The 17,080-nt window shown below is 31.0% G+C and overlaps 1 protein-coding gene across 2 annotated transcripts in view; it reads right to left on the reverse strand.

Annotated features, from left to right (window-relative positions):
* The window catches only part of snu (ABC-type transporter snustorr), a 75,720-nt gene that overhangs the window by 43,735 nt on the left and 14,905 nt on the right, over nucleotides 1-17,080 (reverse strand). The window contains exon 2 of one of the 2 annotated variants that reach the window (XM_090115607.1): nucleotides 15,261-15,324. In XM_090115607.1, coding sequence (XP_089971733.1) covers nucleotides 15,261-15,322 — 62 coding nt within the window. In that variant the 5' untranslated portion in view covers nucleotides 15,323-15,324. Of the gene's footprint in view, nucleotides 1-5,571; nucleotides 5,729-15,260; nucleotides 15,325-17,080 lie in introns of those variants that run through there. The other variant, XM_090115608.1, reaches the window with a different exon arrangement.

Below are 17,080 nucleotides of genomic sequence, written 5' to 3' on the forward strand. Positions count from 1 at the left end.
AATAATAACTTACTTTTTAAGTTCTTACGGTATAGAGATACCGAATTTAATAAATATATACATACTACAAATGCTTGAAAATGTTTAGGTCTTTTCTCTCTCTTTCACCTATATATTATTTGATATATACCAGAAAGAAACAAACACAACTGTAGATATATCAGTAATAATGCTATTATTTTATAACATTATATTTGTCCATGTTATAACTAAGACGCTGCATGATAACAAAGCAAGCTAAAGTGACGAAGAATTTTCTCATAACATAGCTCTATCTTCCGATATTAATGACATTACATTTAGAATCTACAGTTTAAACCGTCTTAAAGTGTGTGTAATTTAAACGTTAAGGTATTCCAAATTATATATTTAATAAATTTTGTAAATAAGTCTTTATTCATGTATATTGAAATCGCACACACACACACACACGCGCGCGTTCACTGCACACGCAAGGCCAGTGTTGTTTGCAAAACAATTGCAATCAAAGTATTTGTTTTATCTATTTAATCTAAAGATTAATAGCTATTAGAGCTATCAAAATATTTTATATTATAATCGACGAGATAAATCTTATGAGAGGTGTGATTGTATTTATTTAAAGTACACATAAAGCTATACTATATAATTTGAGTTAATACATTGTTATAATAATTTATGTATATTTGTATGATGCTGTTTTCTTTAATACGTTTAAAAATAGATTTTAATTAGGTATTAGTTATTTAAGTAATTATAATATATTACTTTTTGCGGAATGTATTGTCTTTAAATTATAAATAATTTTACATTTTATTTTATATTTATAGTTTGATTATTGTTGTTGCAAACAATCAACTTATATCTAGAGGAAACAATTTGGTTCTTTTTAATCTATGACACTTCGCGATTTTACAAAATCTTCCAATACACATACCAACTCCAGCAATTATCAATGACTTCTATTCTTCAATTTATAACACTTTTTATTAAAACCAGGAACTGTGAACCGAGAAAAAAACAAATGCAAGTATACATAAATGTCACATAAGTAGTTTACTTTGACACGCATCCGACTTGATAGTGAGTCTAATGAGCTACATAATAGTATATAATAATGATTTTCCAGAATTATCTTAATAGCTTGAATAAAAACTAATAACATCGTGATGCTCACGGAAGCGTTTTTGTAGGTTATTAATAAGTTGGAGAGACTCTTCTCTAGTGGCGATTAAAATATTCTTATTTCTTGACTTACATCTATACTAAAATTATAAAGCTGAAGAGTTTGTTTGTTTGTTAGAACGCGCTAATCTCAGGAACTGCTCGTCCGATTTGAAAAATTCTTTCGATGTTATATAGCTTATAGAAGGCTATAAGCTATATATCATCACGCTAAGATCAACAGGAGCAGAGCAATGCCGGTAAAACCGCGGGGCACAGCTAATTATAATATAATCTTTATTAATCGGATTTTGTCACTGAAAGAAACGGTTTTACGGTTGCTATGGAATTTAATTTCCCTGGATATGTGAAGAAAAATTATTTTATAAAAAAATTTAAGATCGTTTGTTAAGCTCTATATTTAGCAACGCATACTGATAATTGTAGTTTTGCAAAAAATATACAATAAATGATAATTCACGCATAACCTAATACTAATAGGTATCAAAATAGGAAACCCATAGAGATATTTATTTTAGTCTCTTAATATATCTTTAAAATTAACACATTGATAACCCATCGAAAACCCCACAAGGTTTATTAAATTAGTGTAACCATACTAAATAAAAAATATATAGTGTTCAATTACCACGAAGCGAAAACAAATACTTTTATATCATAGAAGTAATTCCAAATAAGCTACAATTTTCAAAACATACATTGGATTTTACTCTTATAGGTATTTTTTTATAAAAATAGAATAAGACAGTTTATCCAAATTCCAAAACTCTATGCCTCATTTACACATTCGTGCGAACAGCGAGGCGAAGAACGAACACGAATGCGGTATTAGATGTCGTCAATTTATTACATATTTCAAATATTTGTTTAATTACTAGGAAGTCATCTGAAAACCCAGTTTCTTCCTTTATGAGATATAATCTGTTGGCTCAGATAATTGTAAATAAAATAAGTATAACACGCAGTGCGTATTTTAATACGCACTGCTTGTTTCAATGACAATTTATGATCATAGCATTGACATTTAACACTGGGTTTATTGTAAAAATAAATAACATTGACAAGCGCACGTAACTTGTAATAATTTAACATAAATATATCATAGTATCTCTGTTGACGTTCTCTAACACTATGTGGTAAATTTGGACTATAACTGTATTATTGTCTAGTATAAAATGCGTGGTAAAAAACATAGTCGCTTCCCGCTGTCTGTCTGGCACTATGTAACCTATATTATACACCCGTACGAAGTCGGAGCGGGTTGCTAGTAATAATGCATAACAAATGTGATGAAACAACATAGCATCTTGAAATTCGTCATAAAACCTAATGCAAATGAATAACAATTTATCGATAACCACGATTCAATTGTTTACTATACCAAGGCCTGTTAATTAGATCTTCAATTTATAAACAATTACACAAATGTAGTAATCAAGATAATGAACTTGCAACCACTGAACAACAACCTTTATAAATATTGATAATGTTTACGGAAAAATATACTTTATGGTGTTGACACGCGATTGGATTGAAATCGTGTTTCGCTTGATTTCATTTTTAAGATGTGTGGAGTCAAAATTTATTTTGCAAATAATATTGAGGGTTTAACAAATGGTATGTGGAAGTATTTAATGTTTGTGCTTTGAATTTATATGAACATAATAAAAGATATGGGTTTGAAAATGCGGAATTTTTGATTAAAATTAGAACTACTTAATTAAAACTTTAAATAAAGGTGTATGACTCATACTTGGTAGTTGGTAATTATAAATAAGATAGGTGATGAGAATACATATTTTGTTTTATATATTTTTATACAAATATAATTACGTAAATAATAAATACCATTTTAAAAGATTTACTATTGTTTTTGTGTTTTCAAAGGAATTAACTTGAATTTATCTACGTTATACACTTAAGTATAGTGACTTAACAAAAATTTACTTTGAGGAAGAAAACAATATTTTTATATCCATCATGTAAATTGTCAACGATATAGGTTTTATTTTTAACCGTTGCGAATGGCGAGATAATAACTATAATACCGGTTTCAGAACGCTTTATAAAAATTAAAGAAAAAAATCAAGAGACATAATATTATATATACAAGTTTAAATACAAAATAGGTATTCGTTTATACCGTATGGGAATTACAAATTACCTTCATTTACTAGATACCAAGGCAAATTACACTATTGTTTAAAACTTATGAGAAATTGTTTAAAAGATAATTATATGTGTACATGACTTTTTATATTTTATTTGATGATTTGCAATTTTTCAATTAATTTTGTAGAGTTGAAAATTTCAAAAGTTACTGATACCTAGTAAAAATTAAGAAGATGTATTTTAACTAGTGTCTACATCTGACTCTGCGCGGACTGTTATAACAGTATATAGTGTATTTTGTGTTATAAACCTTTTGTTGCTAAATAAAATCAATCAATAAGTTTTTGATTGACATTTGAGCAGTTTTTTCTATTGACTCGAACAAATGTATTAATTTTTCAAATATGAAAACGACTGTTTTTATCACTCATTTATTACAATCAATGTCACAATAAATTAAAGATTTATTTATTTATTATGTATTTATTTGTAAAGATATATGATTTTTAGATTCAAAATTTAGACAATTAAATGTTAGCATATTCTTTGATGAATACTATATTATTTATTATCCTTGTATCATTTGAAAATGGTTGACCTGATTGACCACTTTAATAGTCCTTTGATTTAGCTCAGTTATGAGTTAGTTATTTTATAATTACTTATATAAGGTACCAATTATATACTTAATTGAGTCATTCATCCGATGCAGTATGTCCACCTTGACACGATATAATCCTTCAGAAACTTGAGTAAATCTTTACTAATATTATAAAGCTGAAGAGTTTGTTTGTTTATTGGTTTGAACACGCTAATCTCAGGGACTACTGGTCCGATTTGAAATATTCTTTGGGTGTTTGATAGCCCAATTATCGAGGAAGGCGAGGGCTATATGTATAGCTAGCTGTGCTCCGCGGTTTCACCCGCATTGCTCCGCTTCTGTTGGTCTTAGCGTGATGATATACATATATATAGAGAAATCTTTGTTGGTATAACATACTGAAGATCGTTTAGGAATTGAAGAATTTTAAATATTGTAATAATTCATTATAATATGATTATTTACTCAACGTTTCGAATAATTTATTTACATCCAGTGTAGTTCCGAGCACACTGAATGTTAGATGTCTTGAAGTTCTTACTGTTTCTTTACCTAAAACTCAAGCATTTATTACATAAAATAGCCTCTTTTTCTATTTTTTATACATAAATTGTGGAATAATGTGAAATAGAGTAAAAAATGTAGAGCTGATTGCAAATAAAGCAAACAAAGATGTGGTTCAAATTGTGCATGCAGATAGATTATGCCATGAAGTAATGAGATTAGAATATCAATTAAGTTGATGATGATGATGCATTATTTTAATAAAAATAATCGATAAGTTTGCTTTATGAATTGCCCAATACATACGCCGAAGCACTATTATTATAGACACGAACCTAACATTAAAATATCAAAATATCAATCAGTTAATACAATCCAATTGAACGCTCTATAATTGTTCGTTAGTTGCACAACAACCCCTAAACCTTTATTGGTGGGATTTGATGCAAATATATTGTGTCACACAATTAGGTATGCGTGAAACGGAACATGTCAAAATGCGACTCACACTTGACCATGACCAGGGCCTGTAGACAAAGTAACAACAACAAAACGATAACGAAGTTAGAAATCGCAAAAATGTATGGGATTGACATACGCCGCGTTAGATCACGTGGTCTATCTAATGTCAATCCCATACATTTTTGCGATTTCTAACTTCGTTATCGTTTTGTAATTGTTACTTTGTCTAAGGCCCCAGTTTACAAACGGACAGACGAAACGGGTGGTTCTATCTTTATAAGTGAATGGTGTTAGGTAATCAATCTACATAAGGTATCATATTTCATAAGATTCTGAAGTTATGATAGTTAATTCCGCAGAACTTGCTCGGTTTAATCTTGTCTGTAAACTATTTTAACCCAGTTTGATCGCGCAAATAATCTTTGTTGCGAAGTAAATAACGGGCTTGAAAAGTATGTCCTTTGTAATTTATATTAACAAACAAGCTCACAGATTGAATTTAAAATAGCTTTAAATCTGTTTTTACTTACAGAAACAGAAAAAGTAGACTCCAATTGTCTCTACAGATAAATATATCGGTTTAATAAGTCTTATTTAGAAAGCCTTACAACACACGTAGCACTCCACAAAGACATGTAGAGTCGAGACATAAAGCCTTAATTAACAGTAATTAAAAAACCTTGATCGCCAAGTTTCCTTTTGCCCTGTCGAGATAAAATTACACTTACGTTATAAGCATCTCGATTGTCGTGTCATACACTCACACACACACACAGCACAATTTATCACACGTACACTCAAACTTTCTAATTATTCGATTGTAGACGTGCGTCCCTTGTCGCGGTCGGCAGCTGACTGACGGCGGCTAGTTGCCTGGCTGCGTCCGAACCTGTCGTTGTCTCTACGGTAGAGCTGACGCAAGCTGTTTCGGCAACTCTTGGGGTTTTTATTGCTACAATCGTATGACACACTCTAACGAGTTTAGTGGAATCTCGAGTAGCTGAGGATTTAATTTGTAGAGCTGTGGTAGAGTTTTATGTAGAGACATAACTTATATGTTATACGAAGAGTTTTAAATAAAAATCTAGAGCACTTGTTTCAAAGGAGAGATTTCCTTGGTAAACTTTGGAGAAAGCTCGCATTGTTTAAGGGTGACTGTGCAAAATTTTAGTCGCTTGAAATAACCAATATGGAAAGAATAAACCTTTTTTTTAGATTATCCAGCTAATTTAGTATCTTTTACAGATAATAAATAGATTTTTCAGTGTAAAAAGGCCTGTTACTAATGTGATAAAAATCAAAGTTTTAATAGCTAATAAAACAGGATAAACAAGCCTTTTTGATACATGTGTATCATTGAAAAATGTTCAAGAATATAACTTGTATTTTAAAGCAAATTTTATCATAGTCGAAGTCAAAAATATATTTTTCAAGTTGTCTTAAGTTGTTATTAGAAAAAATACATCTACATATCAAGTAGGTTTCGAGTCCTAGGTATATTTCAAAATAAAAAGACACTCACTTCACTATTATCCCCTTACTATTTTTTACGAGTGATGTGTGTGTGTGTTTGTTTTAAAATCAATGGTCTAAAATGCAGTTCCATTACGAAGAAACAATATCAAGTTTAACGCTCTAACACAGATTAGATACTAGGCTCTACGTCTACAAGCTCTACCAAAAATAGATTTCTGTATGAGTGTGTTCAGGCTATCGTAACATGAACTAGTGGGCGGTATTTACTATAAAGAAGGCCTTACCATAAGTTTCCAGTCTTCGCCGTATTGCCGATTAAATCCTGTTGTTAATTCGTTCCGCAGTATTATAATTTTTCCATGACTATATTAGAACATTAACTTAAGATATTTCATTAGAACGCTTCCGGTATGGTTTACGGTCATATGCACTAATGATACAATTATTATCTTTTCAATAAGTCCATTAATGTCACATTAACATGTTTAATTTGTTTACGTTTTCGTTTCAATCATTGACTATTTTGTTATTGTGTAGTTTTGAAAGAAATTGTGGTGAAAAAGTCTAAACGTAAACAACAATTTAAAAAACAATGCCATACTTACACGTACTTAGGATTTCATTAAATGGAGAATGCATTTACATAGGCCTTGGCCATACATGTACACATATACAATGTACACATATACATGTACACATATAGATGTATTCTCCACATGAAAAAAGAATTACATTAACAAGGTTTTTCTTGGTTCTTTACGAGCTCACATTTCTTTTGATGTTGAGAAAGATAGAGCTGTATCTCTGATAGAGCACCAATTCATGGATATTACTTTAGTAGTTAAGACGTAAAATGTCAATAAACAAACAAATGATTCATAATCCATACTAATATTATAAATGCGAAAGTAACTCTGTCTGTCTGTCTGTTACTCAATCACGCCTTAACTACTGAACCAATTTGCATGAAATTTGGTATAGAGATATTTTGATACCCGAGAAAGGACATAGGATAGGTTTTATCCCGGAAATCCTACGGGAACGGGTTTTTCTTTGAAAACGCGGGCGAAGTCGCGGGCGGAAAGCTAGTTTCTAATAATTTCATAATATAAATGTAGATACATATTATATTCATGGATAACAAATGAACGGAAAAAAATCTTTTTGTAAAGATTTTTTGATTATTAGATTATTAGATGATTACGAGATTATTCTCTACTTGATATTTACACCTACACTCTTAAATATTTTGTTATTTTTCTGGATATTACTAACAACCACTTACAATCCCATGCTTCTATTAATAATAATAATCAACAAACAATTAACAATAATAACATATTTTAAAATTGTCATTACCATCCAACAGGAAGACAATATTTTTTAATTGTCCAGTTTAAGCTGTCACATAGATAATTTTCCATAATACATATTACCTGTCTCTATGGTATATAATACTGTGATCTAAAACACGTAAATCACGGAGCGAAGTTCGCACCTGAGACTCGACTCACAAGGACAACTATAGCAACTAGAATATCTATAAAAATAAAAAACTGGACACCTTAAGGTTCAAAGCCTCTGTTTAAAATTCAAAATCCAAGTTTGTACAATTAGTTTTATAAAAAAGCTGTTTCTGGTTTTTAATTTTTAGTAACAGTCGTTAAGAATTTATTAATAATATCGTAGGTTAAGAATTAAGAAGCGGGCATCTTACATATAATTGATAGATGTAAGATGCCCGCTTCTTAATTCATAATTATTGCTGTATCAATAATTTCTCCACTAACGAAAAGAGGAAAATATTAATTCGGACAGTAGAAAATATGTAGGTAGGTACTAAGTAAATAATAACATAGTTTTTTACCACAAAAAGGTTTTAAGAAATAAGTTACTATACAGGGTGTCCCACTATTGGTATACTAAGCGCGAAGGGACTTGTAGTTTTGCATACACTGATCACGTAAAAAATACTTAAACAACAAAATAACATCAAAAATTTTTTGCTAATTTTTTTCCTGAAAATCCATGTTTTCTTCTCTAGCTTCGCGCAGCCTGCATATACCGCTTTGCTTATGTGAGCATTTTGTCTATGAAAACATAATCTTTAACGATAGCCCACGTGAGGGTGGCCAAGTTGAGCGGGTTGCTTGTTAGGGGTGTACACATAGAGTTTTAAGAATTCATCTATTTGAAAAAAAACTGCGTCTGGAATTTTATGAGTATTTTTTACGTACTCAGCGTATGCAAAACTATAACCTCCTTTGAGCTTAGTATACCAACAGTGGGACACCCTGTATATCGTATTACCAAGAATAGTTTACTATTCCCTGAATATTGTGTATAATATGTTAGTTATATGAATCACACGTTTGTAGCTAAAATTTCCCACAAACAATCCTTCTAGAAAATTCGTTGACGGAGGATCCAAATAAGAAAACAACTTCAGAAAATAACAGTCCATATTCAAGGATCTGGATATCCCGATATTTGTGAGATATCTAATAACGTCGTTATTTCGCGCCAAAACCTGTTCTTTGACGTAAAGCCTGCGTCATACGGTCAACATACAAACATGCTTGACGCTTGTATATTATTTGACACATAAAATTTTACACTTTTTGTAGTAGGTCTTTCGCCTGAGATGCAGTGGTTAGCGATTTTATATCGAGCGTCAGAGTTTTTCAAGGAAACGAAATTAAATTCGACTGAATTAAGCCTTTTCAAATACTTTTTATTTTGTTTGCTTTTTATTTGAATTTCTCCCAACTTAAAGTTAATTGTTAATGTAATATATATGTTCATAGCTTTCGTTATGAAAGACGAAAGATGCCTCTGGTTTTATCCAAAGCAGATACTAATTATTGTAAAATATTGTGAAACAATATACCTATGTGCATATATTTATAGGATGCGACTGCGAAACAAAGCGAGACAGGGACTATAACTTCCTGATCTAAATGTTACTGATATTATTGAAGAATTTCAACCATAAAGACCAATGTTGAAAATGGTCTGACATTTTTGCACAATCAAAAGAAGGTAGGTAGGTATATATTGCAATTACCGCCTTGTCTTTTGGATTTTTATTTTTCTTTGCGTCTGTAACGTTGCAGAAACTCAAAATATTATTATTATCTGTACCTACCTATAATCTATACTAATATCATAAAGCTGAAGAGTTTGTTTGTTTGAAAGCGCTTATCTTAGGAACAACTGGTCCGATTTGAAAAATTCTTTCGGTGTTAGATAGCCCATTCATCGAGGAAGGCTAGAGGCATATAATCACGCTAAGACCAACAGGAGAGGAGCCACGCGGGTAAAACCCCGGAGCGCAGCTAGTCTTATATATAAGAATGAATCGCAAAATGTGTTGGTAAGCGCATAACTCGAGAACGGCTGAACCGATTTCGATAATTCTTTTTTTATTATATTCCTTGAAGTACAAGGATGGTTCTTATGCAGAGAAAACGTAAACATGTACCACGGGCGAAGCCGGGGCGGACCGCTAGTAAATTATAAATTTTTCTGAAACAGTGTTTGTAAGCAAATTCGTCGAAACGATTTGAAACTTTGCTGACTTTTATGAAATCTATTCTCTATTAACAAGTCTTAACGAATACTTTTATTTCCATATTATTTTTATTATATGTGATTGGATATATGTCGAGATACCATTCGCTTCGGTAATACTTATTTATATGAATACAATACTATTCACTCAAAACTGTTGTAATAATAGTACCTACTAAGTTGTGAAGGCAAAAATATAATAGTGCATATAAGAGAACACACAGTAGGTAGTAGAATATAATCTTATATCATTTACATTTTCTTATTAATTCAATAAGCGTTTTAAATCGAACCTGTCACTTGCGCTAGACTTAGAGCCATAACCACTGCGCCATAGATAACATCAAATGAGTATACAATCCCAACTATTTATTTATGTACATTTTTTACCACGTAATAACCGTATACAATACATTCTCATGTATAAATTCGCATTTTATGTTTTTTTTTCATCTGCATGTATAATCGTCCATGTTTTATGTATTATATAAATAATCCATTTTTATTTATAGACAACTAGCTTTCCGCCCGCGGCTTCGCCCGCTTTGTCTAAAACATAATAAATTATATACTAAAACCTTCCTCTTGAATCACTCTATCTATTAAAAAACCGCATCAAAATCCGTTGCGTAGTTTTAAAGATTTAAGCATACATATAGGGACATAGGGACAGAGAAAGCGACTTTGTTTTATACTATGTAGTGAAACGTAGTGATGCTGATATGTGTAAGGTACCTATTGAGGTAGGTATTGAAAATGAGGATATTTTTAGTATCTAGCTCTATCTAGAAGCTAAAATGAGATAGAGCCATACCCAAATATCAAACTGAAACGAATGCTAGTTGAAATATGAGAAAGGATTACTCTTTGGTTGAAATAGATAAAAGCATGAGCTTTTCTCTCCTTTTCAGACTTCTATGTAGTCTATTTCAGGCACCAGTTTCTCACAACGTTATCTTCTACTGTACATTGTGTAGTATTACTAAGTTTTTGTAACCTTTTAATGTTGTGAGAACCAAATAAAGACCATTTTATTTATTTAGTTTTTTTTTCAGTCCGATTAAACCCAAAGGTAAGCCGTTACATTTAGTTCTAATGGAACTTCAAAAACAGGTTAATTAATCTGTTTAATTTTTCTGAATTGCAATGTATCAGGCAACGTCTAAAATTGATATTTATTACAAAGCTTTTCTCATAGCCGTTTTAAATTATATTACGATAAAACACATTAAAGAAGCCAACGACCTTTCTGCTAATCATTTATGAAACAACGGTTTTTGAACGCAGTTTGTTATACAAATGCTTGACCACGTTACAAATAAACTAGAGTTTTCGAAATGACTTATATAACTGATATGTATCAGATTGAATGAAATCTTGCACGTTACACGTAATCAGAAGAAAGCGTAAAACATTCGGCTTTACTATGAAAATATGTTGCTTTGTACTAAGATCGTTGTATTACAATCCAGTCAAATTAAACCTTACATTATTATTATTACTACAGATAATATAATAGGTACTATATTATTACAAAAACTAGATTAGTTATTTCATAGCAATACAATGTTGTAATTTACTAACCTACTACTAAAACTACTGTTTCTAATACTAGTTGAAATTAAATAAAGGTAAACATATAGGTATTATATATTATAATACGATTAATTATTGTATCTGGCCAAAATAATAAAGTCCTAATAATAATAAAAAAAAAATCTTTATTTGAATTCATACATAAGTTTGACATATTGGATTGGGGTTCAGGCCCCCTTACTAGGTATAACCTGTATTAAGGGGACCTAATTGAGTTAGATATTGTTTTGTTGTTTAGAAAGATGAGAAAAATACTAGTTAGAGAGTTTCACCAAGTTAGAGTCATCAAGAGAATTATAAAATCTAGAACTTGAACATATTATGGATTTTTTTCCACGAAGCGCAACGCAATTGATAGAACATAATTTTTTAAACGTTCCATAATTTTATTTTTGCCTTGATTCCGACATGACTTTAAAAATTAATACCAATGACAACGATATCTTTTTTATAAATTTTTAACCTCTATAAAAATAAATTGAGATAATTTGGAAATAAAAAATAACTTCGTTATACTACTTTTACCTAATTAATTATAGCACAGACTAATAATAATATAGTACGTATACAAATTATAGTAAATAGTTCGGTATATGTATTACAACGCCATCTATTTTATACTACGCAAAACTAGCTCAATCGATTCTTTTACAACAGCGATTTTCCAAATTGAATTAATGAAATTGTATGCATATATGAAATTAATTCATATTATCTGGTTTTTAGAACAATTTTGATAACGGTACAGCTTATCAAGATGATTTATCCCTGGCGAAGCTGGGGCGATTACATAGTATTTTCTAGTGACTTCCATAGCGATGTATCTTTTTATTCACAATATCTGCCAATTCATTTCGATTTACCATTCAGTCACCAGCGACCAAATCGACTTGAAATATGAAATTTTATTCAAGAACAACTATCATTAGCGTTTCGTTTTTACAAAATATTGTAATGAATTTTTTTTCTCCGTCATACGGAAGATTTCTTAAGTCAATGCCTTGACTCAGAGGGCAGAGTCCAATGAAAACGAGTTATTTGACAGCCTCCGAGGCTTCTTATGGAGGAAACTTCATTAAGATTTTGGAGAAGGCTGTTTGAAATTGGAAATAATAAATCTTAGGTGCGTAGAGAGCAGGAAGCTTTTTTTAGGTGTTTGTCATTTTTATTTTACTAACGCACGTTAATAACAATCAATATGGATAACATTATATTATTAATTATTATTATCTTTTACAAGTGTGTTTGGTGTCTTGATAAACCTTTCTGTAAAATACTTTGAACATAATGTAAAATCAACATTTCATTTTATAAAAATACTAGCGGTCCGCCCCGGCTTCGCCCGTGGTACATGTTTACGTTTTCTCTACATAAGAACCATCCTCGTACTTCAAGGAATATAATAAAAAAAGAATTATCGAAATCGGTTCAGCCGTTCTCGAGTTATGCGCTTACCAACACATTTTGCGATTCATTTTTATATATAACTAGAAGATTTCAAAATACAGGTAATATTTTGAAATATTTTTATTAAATGAAATGTTGATTTTACATTATGTGCTTTAATTTTTTTTACATTACATTCTGCACCGCGCCTAGGTGATTTGATCGCTAATTAAAAATTTCCGTTGCTTTTGCTGTGGAAACCACCCAACGCAAAAATATACCTTCATAAAAACATTTTTTTTAAATGCATAACAATAACGTAAACGGCTGACCTTAGAAAAACACAATATTTTCTGGATGTCAGTCAACATAGTAAATAGCAAAAAAAAACAAATAGGTAAGTAGGTAACTTACTACTGATTTTAAAGATAGCGTGACAAGGAAAACAGGGATAATGTTTTATATTAGATTTATGTCAAAACTTTAGCAAAAACTCAACTACCCAATCATACCTTCCGAGTTACGCGTCTCAAATATTATAAATAATTTCCGACATCCGTACGACATATGGGTATTTAATCGTAGAGGAAATAAAAGGTGAACGACAGGTCAAGTGTGTCGAAAGCAGACTTCTTGGCATTTATTTATATGGCATTATTGCAGATCCAAAATAATCACTGGGTACATCGTATCGTACCCCGTATTTCGCACTTTAAGTATGGTAATTCATCTTATACAATAGGCCTTGGCCCTTGATCAGCAGATAAGCAATGACGGAGTAAAAGGGAAGTTCCAACTTCCAGTTCCACCCTATTGGAATACTTCATTGATTTTAAATTCAATTTTAAATCTTCATTGATGCACAATCAAATTGTTTTGTAGAAGTTTAGAATTTAATGTAGGTTAATAAATATGTACAACAAACAAATATAACACGAACAAAAATTTAATTATTTTCATTGTAGTATATCCATTCACTTAGTTATTTATTTTGATTTATTAAGGTTGCTACTTGCTATGTCGACATAGGAAACCTTTCATATTTATGTAAATAACTGTTAATTATTTCCTACTATTCTCATATACGTATGCTTTATTAAATACTAGAGGTCCGCCCCAGCTTCGCCCGTGGTACATATTTCGCAATAAAAGGTAGCCATGTCCTTTCTCGGGTATCAAAATATCTCCATACCAAATTTCATGCAAATTGGTTCAGTAGTTTAGGCGTGATTGAGTAACAGACAGACAGACAGAGTTACTTTCGCATTTATAAATTATAATATTAAAGTATGGATATAAAAAAATTGAATCATTAAAGTTTTATACAGCGCCATCTATTAATATATGCAAATATTAAATAGCATTAGTATAAAATGACTAGCAAGTATTATCAATTAACAAAAAGAGATGGCGCTGATACCAATCTCAACGGTGTCCGATAGATGGCGCTTATTCCAAAATCAAAGTGCGAACTAAAACCGTAGAATAATAAATGTATCGATAGCTTTGTATGAAAAGAAAATAAATTCAACAAGGTTGAAAATCGCGTGCACGACTCACTATAAAGTGGGTTGGTGATGGGCGTGTGTCTGCACGGGAAAGTAGCTCTTACGTCATGAGTAACACATGAAGATCAACATCTCATAACACCTTGCATCATATCAAATATCGATTATGGCTCTACATAATCTTTCTTCTTATATATAAAAATGAATCGCAAAATGTGTTGGTAAGCGCATAACTCGAGAACGGCTGAACCGATTTCGATAATTCTTTTTTTATTATATTCCTTGAAGTACGAGGATGGTTCTTATGTAGAGAAAACGTAAACATGTACCACGGGCGAAGCCGGGGCGGACCGCTAGTTATAAATATTTATTGAATCTATAAGCGGCTTCATACGACTTTTATTTTGACTTTTTAAACAATTATATTTGTCTTAGCCTTGCTATTAAGTTTGCTCTACATTTATTACTAGCTGTGCCCCGCGGTTTCACCCGCGTGGCTCCGGTCCTATAGTCATCCTCGATAAATGGGCTATCTAACACCGAAATAATTTTTCAAATCGGACCAGTAGTTCCTGAGATTAGCGCGTTCAAACAAACAAACTCTTCAGCTTTATATTATTATAGTATAGATAGATTTAACATAATAATATTTATAGATACCCATAATATTTTATTATTTGTGATAGGTACATAGATAACTACAAATACTTTGAGAAATGAAATTTCATCTTTGATTCTTTTTTGACCTTTAAGATAGAGACTATATATACGAAATAAAAAAAAACAATTCAGCTTTTTAACACTGTTTATAACTTATACCAATGAAAAAAAATCTCATGTTCATTGTTTTTAAATTTTTATTTTTTAATAATCCTCACCCTGTCGTCCAGCTGAACATTTGCCGCAATCTGTCCGATCGCACATGATTCGGAGCTGCCATATCTGAAAAAAGTAAAATATAAATTAAATATATGCTCTAAAATATATTGACGGAAAATATTGGTGTATTGAAGTTAGGTCATAGAGATTGTTGGTCTTACCAGAAAACAATTTAAACACTGTCTAACTTTAAACCAGGGATCTGCCACCTTAATAGTTGTCTATGTGAAATATGACAAAACCAGATTTAAAAGGGAACCCGCGCTTAAAGTTAAATCCTGTCTAAAGTTTTTTGTGGTAAGACAGACACTGTCTAGACAACTATTAAAGTGACAGATCCCTGGTTTAAAGTTAGACTGTGTTTAAATTGTTTTCTGGTAAGACCATGTGTGTTTATGCGACCTCTAATATGCCGAGCTTTCAGCTAAGTACATAATTATATGCAAATTGCAACAGACATTATTATGTACTTAAATAATTACAGATAATTTACATTATTGAAATACAGAATAAATATAGAGCAAAAATTAGAAGAAGGGGTTACAATTCCAGACAAATATTTGCTGTTAACCTATTTTATGTGATTTAGTCTGGGTTTTTTCCATGTCACTGATTTATTAAACATAGCAGTTTACTAAACCTAATATACAATGATGTACATATTTTTTCTCCTTGGCTATTATGTGTGTTAAGTGCAGATTTAAATGTTTAAGACATAGCTCTTTATATAGCTTCCTTATTAACTCTACTAAAAGCCAGCGACTACGCATTATGCTTCACAAGTACATAGACAAACTTTCATGGCTTATTTCTAAAGTCTAAGATTAAGATTAACTTTATTTAACACTTTAATAGTTGTACAAATTATTTTATTAAAGTGAAACTTTTATTACATCGTCTCAAACTGTTTGGTCTGTGTAGCGCATGTCGCGTGTATCGCGGCTGCCGAGTAGGTATACCTACTCGGCAGCCGACCGTCACAGTGTTCGGAACCGTTCGAACAGTTTCACTTTTACCGTGCTTTCATAAAACCACACAACATGTTTATACCTTAGAACTACCATAGACAAATAATGGAACTACTAACATTTACAAGTTTAACAAAACGTAGAATATAATTCTCTAGTCGCATCGTGTCATAAATTAAAAACACTCAAGTGTAATAATTAGTTTTATTTACCACAACTATTACATCTTTTAAATAACAAATGCTAATCAATGTAATGAAATAAAAATTATTTTTTATTATTTAACCGGAAAGCACTGTATATAATAGCTTATTTTCTTACTAATAATATTGCTTATGTACTAATAGGTTCCACCTTTGACACAAAGATATTTTTTAATTCTTAGCAACATAAATTCTATTTATCAGAACCGAAAATGGGTGAAGCCGGGGCGAATGCCTAGTATACAGTATTATAATATTTATTGTGTAAATCCTCATAAATCTTGCTTTCCGCACGTGTTTCATTTAAACTATAATTATTACTTTATCGTTAATAAGGAAAAACATAACGACAATAGAATAAGGTCATCTTTGTTTAGAAAACACATTTTTTGCATTCACAGCACGAGTAGCAAATGTAATTATGCACACTGTGTTGTTGTGCATTGTGTTTTTATCTACCTTTAAGAATATCTAGAAATATTTACATTAAAAGGGATGATTTGAATGGAAAATATTTTACAAAAGAGTAGAGAATTTAGAGTATTTTTTAAAAATAGTGGTCGAAATTCGATCTTCTATTTGAAATTTAACGTAGGTTGCATATTATTAAATGAATCGCGTTCAAACAAACATCACAAAAACTATAGG

Source organism: Colias eurytheme, chromosome 23 (genome assembly GCF_061535395.1).
Source record: "Colias eurytheme isolate Ceu_HAF_F1 chromosome 23, ilColEury1 Martin Lab GWU primary, whole genome shotgun sequence".
NCBI classification, from domain to species: Eukaryota; Metazoa; Arthropoda; class Insecta; order Lepidoptera; family Pieridae; genus Colias; species Colias eurytheme.